The sequence below is a fragment of the Oryctolagus cuniculus genome, chromosome 4 (genome assembly GCF_964237555.1).
Source record: "Oryctolagus cuniculus chromosome 4, mOryCun1.1, whole genome shotgun sequence".
Classification (NCBI taxonomy): Eukaryota; Metazoa; Chordata; class Mammalia; order Lagomorpha; family Leporidae; genus Oryctolagus; species Oryctolagus cuniculus.
Genome location: NC_091435.1, coordinates 120,389,613 through 120,411,512, shown reverse-complemented (window position 1 = coordinate 120,411,512; position 21,900 = coordinate 120,389,613). Strand labels below are relative to the sequence as shown.

Sequence of the window (21,900 nt, the reverse complement as noted above, 5' to 3'; positions counted from 1 at the left end):
CGACAAATCTTGATGTGAATGGAAGGGGAGAGGGAGTGGGAAAGGGGAGGGTTGTGGGTGGGAGGGACGGTATGGGGGGGGAAGCCATTGTAACCCATGAGTCGTACTTTGGAAATTTATATTCATTAAATAAAAGATAAAAAAAAATAAAAAAAAAAGAAATGTATATCAATGTTTACATCTGCTGCCGATGCTGCTACTTTTTTTTTTTTTTTTTTTTACAGTGAGAGAAAGGTCTTCCTTTTTCTGTTGGTTCACCCCCCAAGTGGCCGCCACGGCTGGTTGTTGTCGCCAGCGCGCTGCGCCAATCTGAAGCCAGAAGCCAGGTGCTTCCTCCTGGTCTCCCATACGCGTGCAGGGCCCAAGCACTTGGACCATCCTCCACTGCATTCCCGGGCCACAGCAGAGAGCTGGACTGGAAGAGGAGCAACCGGGACAGCATCCGGTGCCCCAACCGGGACTAGAACCCGGGGTGCCAATGCCGCAGGTGGAGGATTAGCATAGTGAGCCACGGCGCCGGCCACTGCTACTTCTTAAAACACTTTTGTATCTGCTGTAACCCATCCGTCTCTACTCCCAAACTTTTACCAGGTCCACTCTCTCTACACTTTTTTTCTATCCCGACTGACTAAAAGGGTTGACATACTCACTAATTATAATATCAATTATAATTGCTCTGTATTGAGTGCTTATGGTATGCACTGTCCTATGCACTTTGGAATTTAAATCATTTAGTCCTCATTAAAATTATGTTAAGTAAGTATTATTATTACCAACTAAGGGATGAGAAAGCTGATGTTCAAACATGTTACAAAACTTGTGGCTGGCGCCGCAGCTCAATAGGGTAATTCTCCGCCTGTGGCACCGGCACACCAGGTTCTAGTCGTGGTCGGGGCACCGGATTCTGTCCTGGTTGCCCCTCTTCCAGTCCAGCTCTCTGCTGTGGCTCGGGAGTGCAGCGGGGGATGACCCAAGTACTTGGGCCCTGCACCCGCATGGGAGACCAGGAGAAGCACCTGGCTCCTGGCTTAGGATCAGTGCGATGCGCCGGTCGCAGCATGCCGGCCGTGGCGGCCATTGGAGGGTGAACCAACGGCAAAAGGAAGCCCTTTCTCTCTCTCTCTCTCACTGTCCACTCTGCCTGTCAAAAAAATTTAAAAAATAAAAAAATTAAAAAAATAAAACTTGCCTAATGGCACACTTAGGTAAGTAAAAATGGCGACCCAAGTGACTATCTCTGAAGTCTGTTTTCTTATTACTGAAACTACATCATGTTATTATCAAAATGTGAAGAAAATCATTCTGGCTTTTAACATTGGAATCAAAATCAAATTTAAAAAACCCTGGATATAGGCTGAAAGGTTTTCTGTTCCTTTGTCCCAGCTAACCATTCTTAACTGCCACTACTATACTGTTGCCTTTGTGTGGTTATCAGTTTGCCATTTTCTCTCACATTTCTGAACAACTATTTTTCTTGATCCCTGAACTTAGAACAACCACCTACCTTCCACCTTCAAAATTCAGCTTCTTCAGAGCCATGTGTTTGGCCTAGCAGTTAAGACACTGCCCGTTAGGATGCCCACATCCCATTTCGGGAGTGCCTGGGTATGAGTCCCTGCTCCCCTCCTGATTCCTGCTTCCTGCTAATGTATATCCTGGGAAGCAGCAGATGATGATGATTCAAGTAGCTGTGCCACTGATAGGGGAGACCTGAACTGAGTTCCCAGATTCTGGCTTTGGCCCTAAAGCCCTAGCCATTGTGGGCATTTAGGGAATAAACCAGTGGATGAAAGCTCTGTCTGCCTCTGGTCTCTCTGTCTCTCAAATAGATAAATAAGTTTATATTTTAAAGATTCAGTTTCTAACTTAACTCTTTTCCTTTTTGAACAACAGAAAAGAAAATGTGAGCCCACCATTTAAGATAATATTCTCTATATACTTGGTAAAGTTTTATGCTCACATAATTTGTTCCAAGTATTATATTGACTCCTCCACTCTAAAAATACTAAAAGAATGCAGAACTCTTAGAGTTCAAGTGTTTGAACAGAAAATGATTGATGATGATGACGAAAAAAACAAGATCTAAGCAAGCTCTTAACGTTTTATGATTTAGTTCTGTTTTGTTTCAAATCTATATATTTGTGGCTGACTCTGCTAAATTTAAAGATGACTATTTGTGCCAAATCATGCAACAATTTAGTAACTGAAAACATCTTTGTGATTTACTGGTATCATGTGAGTTCAACTAAGGGGGAAATAAACCTTGTTGAAAACAGATATTTTCTGCATGCAATAAAGGCTGATAAAACCACACACTTAGAGGCCTCAGACTGTAAAAAAGACCACCCAGAAGAAAGGGACTCCTTAAACAACTGCCCTCTAGTTCAGCAGTCAGGCAAATCCTGATAACAATTTACAAATGCCTGAGAAGTACCTGTAAAACTTTAGCATTCGGTTGAAGAGGTTTAATGATCAGCTGCTTGCCTGCTGTGTAAAGAACCTTTTCTGAATCAGGGCCCCACGCTACTGAATACACTGGTGTTCCTGTAAAAAGGAAGAGAAAAAATACTAAAAATTTAGTTATTATGCCCTACAAAAGGGGAGATTGTGAGGAAGATCAAAACAAGTAAATTGGGATATTATTTCATTTTCTCCTTATTCAATGGCCCTTTCAGATGGGAGTAAAGTCTGATACTGATACATATACATAATTTAATATAAAGTTAGTTAATTCTTTAAGATACAAAGAGATATAAGAAAAGTCATGGTGTATCATTTCTCATCATCAACAGTCATCAATACTTAAGATGACTCAGTGCTTAAAATGACATTTGGGGAGTGAACCAGCTGATGGAAGACCTTTCTCCTTGTCTCTCCCTCTCACTGTCTTTAACACTACCTCTCAAATAAATAAATAAAATCTTAAAAACAATACATGTTATACTCATCTTATAAATTAATTCCCATCAATCAACAGTCCTCTCACCTGCTGCTGAAGCAGTAGTCTAACAGACAGAAATCACCCCACCTCAAAATGATACACTCCTCCTACCTATAAATTCATGAATAGCAAGTTAAATATCAGATTAGGGAAAGTTTGGTACCTATCAGGTGTGGCATTAGCCTGAAAGTTAATCTAGAAAGAACTCAAGAATCCTATAATAAAGATACAGATGGCTCTACTTCCAGAGAAAAAATACATTTGAGTTACCTACCATACCATAAACCACATTAAATTTATTACTGTTTTCAATTTCTAATAGGAATTTAGAGAAGGTATTTTTTAACTTTATTACATTTAAAGAGAGTATTTCTTAGCTTTATTACTTTCTAGATTACCTACTATATCTCCCGGAAGGCTATACTTTATGTGAACCTAGTTTTAACAAATGAATACCATATGCATTGAAAGCATTGGTTATAATCTATTAAATTTGTTTGGCTCAGGTACCAAGGGTGAATCAAGGGTAAACAATTAAGCTATGAAATATTAACCAACTTACAATTACAAAAACAAGCTTTTTAAAATTATGTAGGATCCTAAATCAAACTATTGTAGTAATTGACTTTCTGTGAATGACAACAATTCTTTCAGAAATTTAGAAACTCAGTAAAATAAAATCTGAATTTGAGGATTTATAGGAAATCAATAAGATTTATATATTTGAACAGCAACGGGGGCGGGGGAGAGAAAGGGAGAGAGAGAGAAAGAGGAAGAGAGAGAGAGAGATAGATTTTCATTCCATTGGTTCACTCCCAGATGCCCACAACAGCCCAGGCTGGGCCAAAGTGAAGCCAGGAGCCAGGAACTCCAAATAGATCTCATGCAGATAGCAGAAACCCAAGCCATTATCTGCTGCCTTCCCAGATGCATTAGTCGGAAGCTAGATCAGAAAAGTCTGAATAGCTGGGACTGACCAGGTACTCAGATTTGGTATTTGAGAGGCCCAAGCAACTGTTTAACCCACTGTACCACAGTGCCAGCCCCAATTGTAAGTTTTAATTCTTTATTTAAATAAAAACCCCAACTGATACTATAATCAGCAGGGCGTAAATGAGTAGGTTTAAAGACAAATGCTTTTCCTGAAGTAGCCCCCTACGTCTTTTGTACCATTTTCTCTCCAATCAGAACATACTTCAATTTTTGAGTAAGTGTAATAGTTTAAAGGGCTTAGACAGTCTAGTGTAGACTTGGTCAAAGAATCCATGAAGCATGCCTTCTACCATTTAATTAGATGTTCTGAAAATCCAAATATCCTGTTCAGTCAATGACATCTAAGATTGTTTTGTATCAAAACAACCCACAGAAATTCTACCCAATGATATGAACAAACTCAGAAAGCACTTCTCTACTTGATAGTTACATTCTCTTAGCTTGTTTGCTGGGAGTAACAAGAACTGACCTGGAATTCAAAAGTAAATATCCCAATAAACAGAATTCAAACTTTAATAAACTCCCCAGAAAATTAAAGCAAAATTGCAGATATTTCAATTCTGGTACTTGGTGAGGACTAAAAGGAAGTACAGGAAAAATTTTATTATTATTATAGTGTCCTCTTAATTTCCATTAATATAGTTTTAAATTTTGTGCAGAAAAGTAAATGAATATTCAATTTATAGTTATCAAGGGTGAGCATTGTAGCTCAGAGGATGGAGCCACCGCCCATATCCCATATGACCACCAGTTTCACAAGCTGGCTGCTCCACTTCCAGTCCAGTTCCCTGCTAATGCAGGAAGGCAGTGAGAGATGGTACAAGTGCTTGAACCCCTGCTACCCACGTGGGAGACCTGGATGGAGTTCCAGGCTTTGGCTTGGTCCAGGCCTGGCTGTTGTGGCCATTTGGGGAGTGAACCAATGGGTAGAAGATCTCTCTCTCTCTCTTTCTCTTTGTAACAGCCTTTTAAATAAATGAAATATATCTTTTAAAAAATTTATAGCTTGAAAAATCTTTATGAGTATTCAGTAAAGCACTCTTTATGGGGCATATATTAAAGTAAGACAAAGATCTACCTTCAAGGAAATAATTCAGTAAATACAACTCCCATTCAGTTATACAGGATGTAACTAGGCCTTCATTTGTGGTAAAAGGCACAGTTGAGGTATAGGATGAAAAGCTAGGGATGCTTTTGTCCTCTAACATTTAATTTGAGGCCCCAGTAAGTCAGCTGTGTCACCATTTCCTTGTTTATAAACCTTTCAAATACTTATCTTCCCTGTTGGGACAAGGAGACAACTCATTTCCTGCTTATAAAACATTTTTTTAGACAACAATAATAATGTTAAAGAAACGGTATGATGCATAGTACAAAACAAAATAAGCTTACAGAGCAAAAATTAAATAATTCCTTTTTTATAACATGCTTTTATCACTCAAAATATAAACAATGTAAACAAACATGAGGTTTTATATGGCAAACAAGCAACCCTAAATAAAATCAGTAGCTTCTGAAAACTACTATATATGTGAATGTTTTTCTTTCAAAAGGAGATATGCCACATAACTATACAGCTTCCAATCTGGGCAGTTCTTCTGAAGATCATTATTGAAAATGGATGTATTAGTTTTACAAAAAATTATTTCTGTAAGCTTATTGTAGAAAGGTTAAATGATTCCTTTGTTATGACACATGGTATTAAATCCTTCTATTAGCATTTAAAACAAATTCATATTTACAATGTTTTTGAAAACTGACTTATTAAAGTATGAATTATTTCCAGTAAAATCAGTTATGGAAATAACAAAGCTAGCCTTCAGATCAAATTACTTTAAAACAAAAAGTTTAGAAAATTATGTAATACTATAATCATTTCATCATTAGCAAAAATGAGTAAAAAATAAAATATCATTTTATAATAATTAAATAATTTCTTGAGTTTTATATTGGGAATTTTATTTATGCTCCAATTCTGTTAAGACACTCAAAAAGATCTTGTTTTTCTGACTTTGTACACTAAACTCATGTGACCTTTTTGACATTTTTTAAGAAACCACATGCACCTGGGGTTGTGTTAAATGTCAGACCCTTATCTCTCTGTAAAACAAATTATCTAAATTCTTTCAACCTGTTGAAGGCATTTTTAAACCACAGAAGAGGAGACAAAAATGTATCTCAATTGTTTTAAGGAAGTACATGGTCAAATATACTATGTTTTTCACATTCACACTATAAAAGTATCGCCTAAAAATATTGTTTTTGTATGTTTTTAAGAATGCTTTTGAACAAACTGTTGACAATTACAATAAAGCATTAGCTATCCTTGCCTGGAAAGCAACACAGGTCTATACCGAGTGAATAAAAAAAGTAAAATACTTCCTGAAGCTTGGCACTATAAAAGTACTACTGGGTAGTTACTACTGTTAGAGAGTACTTTCAAATGCAATAAACAACAATTTGGCCCAACAACAGATAATCAAGTGGGATATATGCAAATAAACACTTTTTTTGGTTATATGTGTCACTTGATCAATACAAGAAAAACTTTAAATAAAGGCATTTGTTTCTTCAGTGTCTATCCTTAGTCACCTCTCCCTTGGGGATCTCAACATCCCCCCAGAGCTTACTTTTCACCTTACATAGAACTGACTCCCAACTTAGTATGGTAGCCTTTGCCCCTGAGCTTTAACACATTTCAACTTGCACCTGAGATATCTCCATACTAGAACTTCAAACTCTACATATTCAAAGCCATCATCACTCCATTAATATTCTCTATTTTATTCCTCTCTCTGAATTCTTTACCCCTTATTGGGTATCCATCCATCCTTCTCAAAACTGGAACTAGTATTCATGTTTTTCAACTACTGCAGTCATTGCCTCTGTTTAAGCTTAATCAACACTAGTACAGAACCTTTCAGTAACCTCCTTATTACCCACCTCCAATTCATTTCTATCTCCTCTAATTTATCCAAAATATCACCACTAAGGTAATCTTCCTAAAAGACATCCATTATCACATACTCTCCAGCTCAACTTATTTTTAGGGTTTTGAATGCTTAAAGAATAAACTTTAAGCCCCTTGATTCAGCATGCAGGGTTGTCAGTCAGTATCTCAGTCTCTTTGGCAGAACTATCCCTCACATAGCCTGTATTCTGGCCCATGGAAGCTTCTTCCCATACACCTGACTTCCCTGCCTGCTTTTCTTCAGTCTCTATGCCTCTGATCAGGTTCCCATAGTTCCATTCTAATCCCAGAAAACTCACTTCCTTTCAAATTTTTTCATCCTTCAAACCCCAGTCAAAAGACACTACAATACTTGCCAGGAAGCCTTCCCAATATGTTCCCTTCATCCAAAGCACTAATCTGTGCCTTTCTGTCCTCCTTTTGCACCTTACAGCAATGGGAAAATCCCGCCTTGTATTAATTTTTTATATTTACTGTTTATCTCCATTTTTTGTTATTCCATTTTTCCCTTTGAAGATAGTGCAAGTAAAATGTCCTTAAAGGTTTGCAGTATTCCTTTATTCCAATTTTATCTATAATCAAATGTACAATGTAACACACAAAAAATCCTAATCATCAGGCCGGCGCTGCGGCTCACTAGGCACACCGGGTTCTAGTCCCGGTCGGGGCGCCGGATTCTGTCCCGGTTGCCCTTCTTCCAGGCCAGCCCTCTGCTGTGGCCAGGGAGTGCAGTGGAGGATGGCCCAAGTGCTTGGGCCCTGCACCCCATGGGAGACCAGGAAAAGCACCTGGCTCCTGGCTCCTGCCATCGGATCAGCGCGGTGCACCGGCCGCAGCGCGCCGGCCGCGGCGGCCATTGGAGGGTGAACCAACGGCAAGAAGGAAGACCTTTCTCTCTGTCTCTCTCTCTCACTGTCCACTCTGCCTGTCAAAAAAAAAAAAAAAAAAAATCCTAATCATCCTCTTACACATTACATTTCTGTAATAAGGAACTCTTCATAGGATCCAGTACATATAATTTTTAAACCAAGTCAATTTTTCTCCAAAAATGTTGAGATGAATGTGTCTTCTGTATTTGAGGAGATTATTAGTGGGTTTTTCTATCTAAACACTTGGCTGCAATAGTTAAAAATGAACTTAGAAATCTGTTTCCATTCATCAAGGCATAAGTACTATTAACACATGTATATAAGCTGCTTACAGAACTCTAAATTTTATAGTAATGCAGGCTTGTATTACCTTATTTTTTGGTCAAAAATTTACAGTTTTTCAGCTCACTAGGCTAATCCTCCGCCTGAGGCACCGGCACCCTGGGTTCTTGTCCTGGTTGGGGCGCCAGATTCTGTCCCGGTTGCTCCTCTTTCAGTCCAGCTCTCTGCTGTGGCCCAGGAAGGCAGTGGAGGATGACCCAAGTGCTTGGGCCCTGCATGCACATGGGAGACCAGGAGGAAGCGCCTGGCTCCTGGCTCCTGGCTTCAAATGGGCGCAGCGCGCCAGCCATAGCGGCCATTTTGGGAGTTGAACCAACGGAAGGAAGACCTTTCTCTCTCTCTCTCTCACTGTCTAACTCTGCCTGTCAAAAAAAAATTTTTACAGTTTTTCCTCTTCAAAGGAGGCAAGAGTCCCCTACTCCTATATGTCTTGAATTTTTAATTTTCATTTATTTATTTTCATTTTATTTGAAAGGCAGTGAGAGAAACAGAGAGTAAGAGAGATTTTCGATCATCTTCATTCCCCAAATGCCTACATCAGCCAGGAGCCTAGATTTCATGTAGGTGGCATGGATCCACGTATGTGAGCCACTTCCTCTGCTTCCTTGTGTGTATATTAGAAGGGAGCTGGATCACAGCAGGGGACCCAAGACTGAACTACGCCTATGATATAGTATGAAGGGGTCCCAAGTGGTATCTTTATGGCTGCACTGAACACTCATGCTCACCTTGGCCTTCTCACTTGTGCAAGTTCTTCAGGTTTACAATCACCCTCAAAATTGTAGTTGTTAACAGATTAAAGAACCATAAATATCAGAGACTTGCTCTTCTGGATTAGTGTCATAACAACTAACTTTCTCTAACGATTTTTTCAGAGATGAAATAACAAAAGTCTACATCCTATTAGGAAAGTATAGGTGTCACCAATGATTAAAAATTCAAAAATTAAATGCATAGTTCTATAGTAAGTTTGTAATTCTTAATCCAGAATAAGATATATTACTGCATTGAAATACCAACAGGTTAACCAAAATAGGAAAGTCTAATTTAATTTTATTTATAAATCTCATAATTAACATAAACTTTGAGTGAGAACAGTAAGATTAAAATAGAAGATTAAGAGGCCGGTGCTGTGGTGTAGTGGATTAATGCCCTGGCCTGAAGTGCCAGCATCACATATGGGTGCCAGTTTGAGACCCAGCTGCTCCACTTCCAATTCAGCTCTCTGCTATGGCCTGGGAAAGCAGTGGAAGATGGCCCAAGTCCTTGGGCCCCTGCATGCACGTGGGAGACCTGGAAGAAGCTCCTGGCTCCTGGCTTCAGATTGGCACAGCTCCGGCAGTTGCAGCCATCTGGGGAGTGAACCATCAGATGGAAGACCTCTCTCTCTTTCTCTGCCTCTCTTCTTTCTGTGTAACTCTGACTTTCAAATAAATACATCTTTTAAAAAATAGAAAACTAAAACATTAAGATTAAGGGGCTGGCACCATGGCGCAGCAGGTTAATCTTCCACCTACGGCGCCAGCATCACCTATGGGCGCCAGTGCTAGCCCGGACTGCTCTGCTTCCAATCCAGCTCACTGCTATGGCCTGGGAAAGCAGTGGAGGATGACCCAAGTGCTTGGGCCCCTGCGCCCACGTGGGAGATGGGGGTGGGGGAGAGGAAGCACCTGGCTTCTGGCTCAGATTGCCGCAGCTCTGGCCTTTGCGGCCATTTGGGGAGTGAACCGACAGAAGGAAGACCTTTCTCTCTGTCTCTCTCTCACTGTTTGTAACTCTAGCTCTCAAATAAATAAATAAAATCTTTAAAAAAAAATGGGGAATGAACCAGCGGATAGAAAACCTCATTAAAAAAAGGGGGGGGGGGTGGCTCTGTGGCGCAGCGGGTTAACGCCCTGGCGGGTTAACGCCCATTGCACAAGGGCGCCAGTTCAAGACCCGGCTGCTCCACTTGCAATCCAGCTCTCTGCTGTGGCCTGGGAAAGCAGTAAAAGATGACCCAAGTCCTTGGGCCCCTGTACCCACATGGGAGACCTGGAGCAACCTCCTGGCTCCTGATTGGTGCACTTCCAGCCGTTATGACCAATTGGGGAGTGAACCATAGGATGGAAGACCTCTCTCTCGCTCTCTGCCTCACCTCTCTGTGTAACTCTGACTTTCAAATAAATAAATAAATCTTAAAAAAAAAAAAAACCAGTAAGATTAAAACAGATAAGAATGACCAGTCCTTTCAAAGTCACTGGTTGCTAAGGGAATCACAGGCTATTAGGAATACAAATGGATAATATCACTATATGATATAATGAATCCACAATAAAATTTCCTATGTTATATGATATAATCTTTATTTTAGTTTTTAAGATAATCTTATTTATTGATCTATTTGGAGAGAGAAACAAGTATCACTATCTCATTCTAAAACAAACACTATACAAGCACTAACTCAAAATGCATCACAAACCCAAATCTAGGCACTAAGATCCTTATAAGAGGAGTGAATGTTTGATGTAGTAGCTTAAGTTGCTGCTTGGAACGTTTGAATCCCATACCAGGGTGCCTGGTTCGAGTTCCAACTCTTCTGCTTCTGATCCAGCTTCCTGCTAATGTGACTCCTGGGAGGCAGCAGATGATGACTCAAGTACCTGGGTCCTTGCCACCCACATGAGAGACTTGTATTGAGTTCTGGGTTCATGGCTTCAGGGTGGCCAGCCCTGACTATTGCAGGCCTTTGGGAGTGAACCAACAGATAGCTGCCTTTCAAATGAAATGAATAATTAAAAAATTGTTTTAATTCACAAAGGAAAATACTGGGACAGGCGTTTGACATGGTGGCTAAAACACCAGTTGGTACTTCTGCATCTCATACAAGTAGAGTACCTGAGGTCAAGTCTCAGCTCTGCTCTTGATTCCTGCTTCCTGCTAAGGTACACTCTGGGAGGCAGCAGACAATCACTCAAGTAGTCGGGGCCCTGCCACCCATGTTGGAGACCTGTACTAAGTTACCATCTCCTGGCTTTGGCCTGGTCCTACTGTGATTATTGTAGGCATTTGAGGAGTGAACTAGTGGATGCTAGATCTATATCTGTACGTCTGTAAGTCTGTTTCTCTCTTGGTCTCTTTCCTACACACACACACACACACAAACACAGTCTCTCTGCCTTTCAAATAAAAAGAGGAGGAGGAGGAAGAGAAAAAAATATAGATATAATCTTCATGACCTTGAATTAAGAAATGGTTTCTTAGATATGACACTAAAATTAGAAGCAATAAAAAATTGGCCTTTTTCAAAAACATTTGTGCTTCAAAAGATACCATCAAGAAAGTAAAAACATAACCCACAGAATGGAAGAAAAAAAGATCTCTTATAACTCAACAATAAAAAGAAATACCAATTTTAAAAATGGGCAAGGGCTTGAATAGATATTTCTCCCAAGAATATAAATAAATGGCCAATAGCAAATGAAGAAATGTTCAACATCATTAGCCATCAAGGAAATGCAAATCAAAACCACACTGAGATATCACTTCACACCCACTAAAAAGATTATAATTAAAAAACCACAGACAATAATAAGCATTGGCTAGGCTGTGGAGAAACTGGAACCTTTATACATTGCATATGGGTATATAAAATGGTATGCTCACTCTGCAAAACAGTTTGAGGATGATTTTTATGTACTGATGTGGAATGACTTCCAAGATAGCTTATGGATAAGTAAAAAAAAAAGCAAGAAACACACTGTGTACACAACCACTTGTTCATAAAAGAAAAATATATACATATATTTGCAACATAAGAAAATAAAAACATTAGTTGCTTCTGATGATGTGAGCTGAGTGGCTGGAAGACAGGAGTAATATGAGAGGCAGTATTAGTACTTAAAAGATAAAAGAGGATATAAAATAAGTTTATACTTTTTATGCTTTAAATTCTGAATCATGTGAAGGCATTATCTATTAAAAATTAGAGGTGGGCATTCTAGTGGTTAGGATGCTAGTTAAGCTACTAGTATCCCATATCAGACTGCCTGAATTCAACAGTGCTGGTTCCCAATGCTAGCTTTCCACCAACACAGACTCTGGGAGGTAGCAGGTAATGTCTCAAATAGTTGGGTCCCTGCCATCCATATGGGAGACTGATATTGATTTCCTGGTTCTTGGCTCTGGTTCCAGCCCAGTGTTGACCATTGTCAGCATGTGGAAAGTAAATCAACAGATAGGAGCTGTCCCATTCTCTCTCTCTCTCTGTATCAAACTCTCTCTCTCTCTCTCTCTCTTTCTCTCTCTCTCTCCCTCTCTCTCTCTCTCTCTCTCACACACACACACAAATTAAAAAAAAAAAAACTTAAAAATAAAATTAAAACATTTAAGTGCACGTTCCAAGGTTTGTACCAACTGTTATTGAAAGCTGGAGTTGCAGAGTTGCATCCCTTCAGAAATTTATGTTGCTTTCTATCATAGAACATACATTAGTGCAGAGGGTATAGTGCAAGAAAATTACATAGAGAAGCTTCAAATCCAACTAAAAATAAAGTAACTACTACTGAACTCCAATTGAGTGTATTTATGCTACAAAGTAGGCCCAATGTTGCCAGATCATACAATTTTTCACAAGAAACAGGAAATAAAAAGTATATGTGAAATGTTCATATCTTTTTTCTATTAGAGAGGCAGCAAGACAGAGAAAAGCAGAGAGAAATACAGAAAGCTTCCATCCACTGGCTCACTCCCCAAATGCCTGCAACAGCTAGGACTAAGCCAATCCCACACTGGGAGCCCAGAACTCAATCTAGCTCTCCCACAATAGAACAAGAGACCCAGCTACTTGATCTATGACTTGCTGTCTCATAGGGTCTAAACTGACAGGACCTGGAATCAAGAATCAGAGACAGTAACTGAACCCAGGCATTCCAATATGGTACACACACATCTCGCCCAGCATCTTAACCACTAGGACAAATACCCACTCTGACATATTCTGAGTTTTAATGTTGGAATTGAACCATGCTAGTGACCAGATTCAGCCCACAGATGACCTGTAAACTTCAATACTGTGGAAAGTCCTGAATTTATTATTATGTGTTCCCAACCTACCTTTGAAACTTTAAGAATTCTGAATATACTTTCCCTATAAAAGTAAACTAAGAGGGGGCCCTTAGTTTAGTAGGGGCCTTGTGGTGTAGAGGGTAGAGCTGATGCCTACAGTGCCGGCATCACATGTGGGTACCGGTTCAAGTCCCAGCTGCTCCACTTCTGATCCAGCTCTCTGCTATGGCTTGGGAGAGCAACGGAGGATGGCCCAAGTCCTTGGGCCCCTGCACCTGCATAGGAGTTCCGGAAGAAGCTCCTGGCACCCAGCTTCGGACTGGCGCAGCTCTGGCTATTGCAGCCATTTGGGGAGTGAACAAGCAGATGGAAGACCTCTCTCTCTCTGCCTCTGCCTCTATGCAGCTCTGCCTTTCAAATAAATAAATAAATAAATCTTTTTAAAAAAAAGTAAAATAAGTAGCAGTTTGGTTTTAAGACCCAGGAAAGAAGGAGACTTATAGAAGTACAGCATATTCATACAGGTAAACTACAGTATTGAATAGCACTAGTATTGCCTCATTTCTATGACTAATCATGTTTATATTAAACAACTTAATCCAGGTTTGGACTTTGGATTTTGTTAAGTCTGAAATGGTGGATATAAAGGTAGCAAATGGGAAGCGAACAACTCCAAAGATCTGAAGGAAAAAGAAGGAGCATTCAAGGTGGCGGTGGGGAGAGTCTTGTGAACAATCTTGGGAAAGAATTAAACTCTTCTATGATAGATAATGGAATAAGCTTGGAGAATTTCTCAGAAGTTCTGTGCCATCTGTAGTCAATAAAATCAATAAGAGAAAGAGAAAAGAAAGAAAAAAGGATGCCTCAGCAGCAGCAACATCTAAAAAGAACTACAGCCCCATCACCACTTCTGGAATTTCCTACAGTCCTTCCAAGGTATGTGATCTCTGGAAGAACTCTGTCAACTGCTCATAAGTCATAAGTCACAAAGTGAACTCAATTTAGCAAAAAAATCTATAAAGCTAAACGTAAGTCCCCAGGACCACTAAATGATTAAAGTAAAATTTATTTTAAGGGTATATTTTGTTGCTAAAGTAGCCATAAATTGACTTTTTCTTTTCATTGAAATTCACCTATACCTGCTTCCATGAACTATGAATCGCAATAGGAATGACTACTGGACTGGCTTTATGGCTATTCCTTTCTATTGATGTAGAAAATTGAGGAGTATCTCTAATAGTTAACAAGGTTTCAGATCATCACTGTATTTGTTACTCCCCATGACTATAGAGATAAAACATATCACATAATTTAGAAGGGGTCCTAATATTATAAAGTTATTGGGACTTTCAAAGTAAGGAGATGATCTTACTGTCTTCTGTTACTATGATTTATTTAACAAGATTTCCAATTCTATATAAGTGTCAAATGCTACAAGAATGCTTTTTTTAAAAAAAAAAAAAACTATTTATTTGAAAGGCAGAGTTACAGAGAGGCAGAGGGAGAAAGAGAAAGAATGAGAGAGGGAGAGAGTCTTTCACCTACTGGTTCACTCTCCAGATGGCTGCAACAAGCGGAGCTGCGTCAATCCGAAGCCAGGAGCCAGGAGGTTCTTTCTGGTCTCCCACAGGAGTGCAACAGCTCACGGACTTGGGCCATCTCTTACTGCTTTTCCAGGCCATAGCAGAGATCTGGATCAGAAGTGGAGCAGCTAGGACTCGAACTGGCACCCATATGGGATGGTAGCACTGCAGGTGGCAGCTTCACCCACTACACTACACCACCAGCCCCTCAAGAATGCTTTTTAAAAAGAATATTTAGCTTATAACTGAGTTAATACAGATTCATTAACATAAGAAAAAGTTCTTGAGTATTTCTTACATTTCTTTGAAAAATAAAGTTACTGGGGCTGGCACTGTGGTGTGAGGTGGGGCTGCTGCCTGAGGTGCCAGCATCCCATATGGGCACCAGTTTGAGTCCTGGCTGCTCCACTTCTGATCCAGCTCTCTGCTGTGGCCAGGGAAAGCAGTAGAGGATGGCCCAAGTGCGTTGTGGCCAACTGGGGAGTAAGCTAGTAGAAGGAAGACCTCTCTCTCTGCCCCTCCTTCTCTCTCTGTGTAACTCTGACTTTCAAATAAATTAATAAATATTTTTTAAAAATAATAAAAGAAAAGAAAAGAAGGTTACTGTGCCCCACCAAGCATCAAGGAAAGTAAGAAGAAAAAAATGTGAATGCAAATATGAGACTTCAGGTTTTGAACTTTACCAGTCAATCTATATTGATACAATGATTGTTTCTAAAGAAAAATGTCAAAGCATTTTTGATATTTTACAATTTTGAGAGACAAGCACTGTAGAATAGCAGGTAAAGCCTCCGCCTGTAGTGCCAGCATCCCATATGGGTGCCAGTTCGAGTCCCAGCTATCCTACTTCCTATCAAGCTTCCTGCCTGGGAAAGCAGCAGAAGATGGTCCAAGTCCTTGGGCCCCTGCCTCCCACGTGAGAGACCCGGAAGACGCTCCTGACTCCTGGCTTTGGACCAGCTCAGCTTTGGCCACTGAGGCCATTTGGAGAGTGAACCAGTGGATGGAAGATCTCTCTTTCTGCCTCGCCTTATATAATTTTGAAAAACAAAATTATCAATTATAAAACATACCTTGTTGAGCTAATGTTGATCTGAGCATCCCAGTCTTTGACCAAATTTTTATTTGTCCATCTTCTCCAACTGTATATAAAAAAAAATGATATTTTTATCTACAGGAAACAATTTAAACATTAAATTTGCATATAAAAGTCACCAGTATCAACATTAACACATATTTAATACTCAAATACAATTTACTCCAAATGACCGTTCTTCAAAACTGAAAATTTAATAGAAATGACTGAAACAATTTTATCAAAATGGCCTAACTTCTGTATTACAGTTTTATTTTTTCTTTCAATCTTAGATTAAGAGGATATTATTATAAGAGGCCATTATTATAATATTATCATAAGAGGATATTATTCAAATAATGCTTCAGTTGGCATTGAACTCTCCATTTTATAATTCTATGAAAAATGTTTTCTAAGTCAAATTCCATTAAGTTAGAGCAGCACTGTGAAGATGTTCATGTGGCAAAGAGTTAAGACTCTTGCCAACAGCTACGTTGAATAAACCATCAAAGTAGAACTTGACAAGCCTAGTCAAGCCTTCATATGACTGAAGCCCTATCCAACAACTTGACTGGACACCCATGAGACTCTAAACCAAAAGAACCATCCACCTAATCAGCCCACAGAAAGCCAAATTCCAGTGGGTTAGGGAATTAATGAATTTAAGTAAGAGACTACTACTTTAAACAGCTTGGCTGAAAAAGAAAGAGAGAGGAAGTTGTAGCTAAAAAGCATTGTTTATGTCAAAAAATGTTTATTATTTTGAGTCACTAACTGTTGGGGTAGTTTGTTTTGTAGTAAATGAAAACTAATAAAGGAATTATGAATTCTTAGAGTAGAACAGAGGTAAATAAAGGTCAGTTATATGAGATTATTTTGATTTTTAAGGAATTAGAACTTTCATTTACCCCATACTCGACCATCAGAAAATTATAGGACAGTTTCTAAGTTACATGGGAAAATGAACAATAGGACATTCTGTTACGTAACATTTATGCAGCAGTCAGGATCAATACTATCACAATTATTTGCTGTTACACAGTGAAAGACATCATTGGTAAATAAAAATATTGTTTCTTTCAAAAATTTACTTAAAATGTTACTTTTGCATTTTACCTGTAACTAATGCTGTTCCTTCATAATTCCATCTTCCTGCAAGTACTGCTCCACAGTGAGCTTCTACACTTTTTTCTACTCTTCCTAACTTCGAAATCAGATGAAATTTACCTTAAAAAAAAGATATATTTGACAGACCTTTTACTAATTTATTCAATCAACAAATATCTGTTGAGTACTACTACACTGGTGAGCCTAGTACTAAGCACTGAAGCATGAGCAAATAATACTCTTAATCTCAAGGAACACACAAATCTACTGGAGAACAGGCACAAAAACAAAATTAAGAAACCTTGAAACAAGCAGTATAACAGATACAGACACAAATATAGTGCTATGATAGTTCAGAATGATGATACAACTCTGATGAGATATGGCCAAGTAGTACCAAGAGAAATATCAATAAAGCCTTTTTTTTAAGAAGTTTTATAGTCTTGATTTTTTTACAGGCTATGAAAAAGCTAAAGAAATGTATAAAGGAAAGGAATCAAAACAGTTAAATGGATAATTATAGGTTTTCAAGTACTGGCTTTACATGACTTTACACTGTGACAGGCATCAGTTAGATAAAAAGCAGATTAATTAGTTGCCATTCTCAAAAAGTTTGCACATACATAGGCAGAAAGTGAAGAATTTATACCTTTAAAGAACATAGCAAATTATATAAGAGAATTCATGGAGAAAAATCAACTGTACAAATAAGTGATACATCAAGTTGAGAAAGGATCAATGTGGTTTTTGAATGATCATTAAGTCTAGAAATAGCTGGCAATAAAGTGCAGCGAAACTAGAAACTTTCCCCAAAATCAAAAGGTATTTTTCCCTGCAGTGAGAGAATAATGCAGCAGCTGATTCAACATGTCAACTCAGAAATATCATTGTATTTAAATTCACATTTAAACTGATGGCTTTTCAAGATTCTGGCCTAATATCAACAATTCATTATTGTCAAATGCTTAAAATAGCTTTCGATATGCCTAGCGCACCCTGTACCACGTACCCCATTCCAACCAACAAAGTCAGTCTCTTCCCTACAAAGAATATACTTTATTTGTAGATCTGCTGTAGTATTTGTTTAACTGATACCCTAATAAAAAACGGGCTGTGATTCAGTTCAGCACATGGTTTAGTCATATTTTTATTTGTAACAGTGCTTTCATATAATTACCATCTGTCAAATTCAACCAACTCAGTAACCCAAAATGATGCCTTACTTATTCTCTTTTAGCTCTTTGATTTTGATGGCTTTATTCTCCATTCATTCATTTTTCAAGGCCTTCAATAATACACAACTTTTTCTTTCACGTAACTACTGTGCTATTACTCTCTTTATAACACTAACAAATTAATTTGGATATACATTTTTCTTTTTTTTTTTAGAAACCTTTTATTTAGTGGGTACAAATTTCACAAATGCAACTTAGGAATATAGTAATTCTTCCCACCATACCCACCCTCCCATCCCACCTCCTCTTCCCTCTCCCATTCCTAGTCTCATTCTCCATTAACATTCCTTTTCACTTTATACACAGAAGACCAACTCTATCCTAAGTAAAGATTTCAACAATTTGCACACACACACACACAAAATATTTTTTAAAAAGTTTGAGAACAAGTTTTACAGTTAATTCTCATAGTACAATTCATTGAGGCCAGAGGTCCTGCATGGGGAGTTAAGTGCACAGTGACTCTTGTTGTTAATTTAACAATTAACACTCTCAGGTATTACATCAATGATCACCCAAGGCTCTTGACATGAGCTGCCAAGGCTATGGAAGACTTTTGAGTCCACAGCCTCTATCAGTATTCTGGCAAGGCCATAAGCAAAGTAGAGGTTCTCTCCTCCCTTCAGAGAAAAGTACATCCATCCTTCTTTAATGGCCCCTTCTTTCCACTGGGGTCTCACTCACAGAGATCCTTCATGCAGGATGGGTTTTATTTTTTGTTGTTGTTGTTGTTGTTTGCCACAGTGTCTTAGCTTTCCATGCCTGACATGCTCTCATGGACTTTGCAGCCAGAGCAGAATGCCTTCAGAGCTGATTCTGAGGTCAGAGTGCTCTTTGGAGCAACTGTCATTCTATGAGTCTGCTGTGTGAACTGCTTCCCATGTTGGAACATTCTCTTCTTTTTAATTCTATCTATTGTTATTACCAGACACTTGATCTTATTTATATGATCCATTTAACATTTATATCCTATCTATATGATAATTTGACACTTAATATGATCACTTTAACACTTAAGATGGCATTATTACCACCCAGCTTAATGGGATTTGGAGTCCCATGGCAAGTTTTTAGCTGTACACTTAGAAGTAATGCAGGACTATACAGCTTTACAGTTACAAACTTTCTCCTCCTTCTCTTATTCCCACTCTTATTTTTTACTGAAATCTATTTTCAATGACTATATACACATATGATTAACTCTATATTAAGAGTTCAACAAATAGTATGAAGAAGAGAAAAAAAACTTCCTCAACAGTAAAGACAGGGGCTGTTCAAGTCATTGCTTCTCATAGTGTCAATTTCACGTCTACAGATTTCCATTTAGCTGCTCTGTTAGTTATCACAGATCAGGGAGAACATGTGGTATTTGTCCCTTTGGGACTGGCTTACTATGTTGCTCAACAACAACAACAACAAAAGAACCAGAAGAAGACAAAAACCTCAACAGAAGAAACTGTAAAAACGACATATAGGGGCACCCGTTGTGGCACGGCATGTAATCCCAATGCTTCTGAAGCTGACATCCCACATACTAGTGCTGGTTCAAAATGGGAGTGCCAGTCCAAGTCCCTACTACTCTTCTTCCAATTCAGCTTCCTGCTAATACAACTGGGAAAGCAGCAAAAGATGGCCCAAGTCCTTGGGCTCCTGACACCTATGTGGAGACAAAGATGGAGTTTCTAGTTTCTGGCCTCAGCCTGGCAAAGACCTGTCTGTTGTGACCATCTCCTCACGCTTTCCCAGGCCACAGCAGAGAGCTGGATCAGAAGCGGAGCAGCCAGGACTCAAACCGGTGACCATATGGGATGCTGGCACTTCAGCCAGCAGTTTTACCAGCTACTCCATAGCTCCAGCCCCAAGACTTACTTTCTCAATCAGCATCCCATTCTCTTGACTAATGTGATTCACACAATGATGTGTACCTAACCAGGCCAGCAAGAGATAGTGAAGAAGAAGCACTCTTTCTGCTGACATTTCTTATCTAGTATGATAAGCCTTGGACTACTGGCCACCATTAGGTTCTCCATGAGAGGAGAACCTATTCAAGAAATGGTGAGGCATTGTGGTGGAGCAGGTTGGCTCCTCCACTTCTGATCCAGCTCCCAACTAACACTCCTGGGAAAGCTGCAAAAGATAGCTCAAGTACTTGGGCCCCTGCACACAATGTGGGAGATCTGGATAAAGCTTCTGGCTTTGGCCTGGCCCAGCTCTGGCCCTTGTGGCCAATGGGGCAATGAACCAATGGATGGAAGATCTCTGTCTCTCCTTCTGTCTCTGTAACTCTGCCTTTCAAATAAATAAATACATCTTTTAAAGGAGGGAAGGGAAGGGAAGGGGAGGGGTAAGAAGAGATGGGAGGAGAAGGAAGAAAAGAAAGAAATGATGAGAACAGGGACTTGATATAGCTTTGCTTGAAGATCTACGCCCTATAGTTAGGTGAACCAAAAAACTCCATAAGTTGTAAGTCTATGATTTCTGATGAGGATACTCCCAATTAGCACAGTAAAGTACAATACAGATACAATACAATAGTAGGTAAAGTACAATACATATAAAAACAGTTCAAGCATACCTAAGGGAAAAAAATTCATGCTTTCTATTCACCAATAAGAATATAGTCAAATTCTATAAATCTTCAACTTTGTAACTAGAAATTAACATATACTAGAAAAGAAAGGATATATTTAATAGATAGTTTACCAAATGAGTATGCCCATATACTTTAGTGAAGTTATGTTACTAAGAAAAATTTGAAGAAATTAGAAACCAAAACTGGTAACAGTTGAACTCAACTCACAAAAGCAGAGAAAAAGTAAAGTTAAAGGCCCATATTCAATCTCAGTTTATTTTAGTTTCCTTCAAGACAAGTTTTTGGGCCAGCACTGCGGTGCAGCTGGTTAAGCCACTACCTGTGACACAGACATCCCATGTGAGCACTAGTTCGAGTCCCAGCTGCTGCACTTCTGATCCAGCTCCCTACTAATGTGCCTGGGAAAGCACAGGGAGGTGGCCCAAGTACTTGGGCCCCTGTACACATGTTGGAGACCCAGATGGGACTCCATGCTCCTGTCTTTGGTCTGGCCCAACTACGGCCAGTATGGCTATTGGGAGAGTAAACCAGCAGACAGAAGATATCTTTCTCTCTCTAATTCTGCCTTTGAAACAAATAAAATAAATCCTTAAAAAGAAAAAAAAATGTTTTGTAGCCCATAAAAGTATGGATAACATAGTTAAACCTACAAAAATCAACCTTGTAAAACAACTCAAACCATAAATTGCATTAATATATTATATCTTTTAAATACAAAGATGAGCACAGAACACCTACTTAAAACTTACCATCAGAACTTGTGAGGACAAAGCTTTCTGCTTGAGTCTGTTTCTTTACACCAAAACTTTTTGGGAACCAGTGAAGATCTATAGGGTAAATGTCATCAGGAAGCTTTACTATTTGACTTGTTTCACTGGTTAACAAGTTCCACTTCACTATCTGGTGATCATCACTACATGAATACAGCTCTTCAGCAGTAGTCCAGCCCACACAGCTTACTAATTCTTGATGTATCACAATGTTAAGAAGACATAAAATATACAAAAATATCTTAAATATTAATAAGTAAAATAATTCATAGATGCAGATTATGAAGACAAAGTAGAATAGTGTGAAGCATTTTCAGGCTTCTAAAAGTACCTTTCATTATATGATTTTTATATTTTTCTCCATACAAAGAGAAT

The 21,900-nt window shown here is 38.9% G+C and overlaps 1 protein-coding gene across 8 annotated transcripts in view; it reads right to left on the bottom strand.

Annotated features, from left to right (window-relative positions):
• IFT80 (intraflagellar transport 80) overlaps window positions 1-21,900 on the bottom strand; it is a 138,140-nt gene that overhangs the window by 89,946 nt on the left and 26,294 nt on the right. For 3 of the 8 annotated variants that reach the window (XM_070072588.1, XM_070072587.1, XM_070072586.1), the window contains exons 3-6: window positions 21,505-21,727; window positions 16,937-17,047; window positions 15,819-15,887; window positions 2,435-2,544 (exon numbers count right to left, since the gene is read on the bottom strand). In XM_070072588.1, coding sequence (XP_069928689.1) covers window positions 2,435-2,544; window positions 15,819-15,887; window positions 16,937-17,047; window positions 21,505-21,727 — 513 coding nt within the window. The remainder of the gene's footprint in view (window positions 1-2,434; window positions 2,545-15,818; window positions 15,888-16,936; window positions 17,048-21,504; window positions 21,728-21,900) is intronic. The other 5 variants (XM_070072590.1, XM_070072592.1, XM_017346881.3 and 2 more) reach the window with 3 other exon arrangements.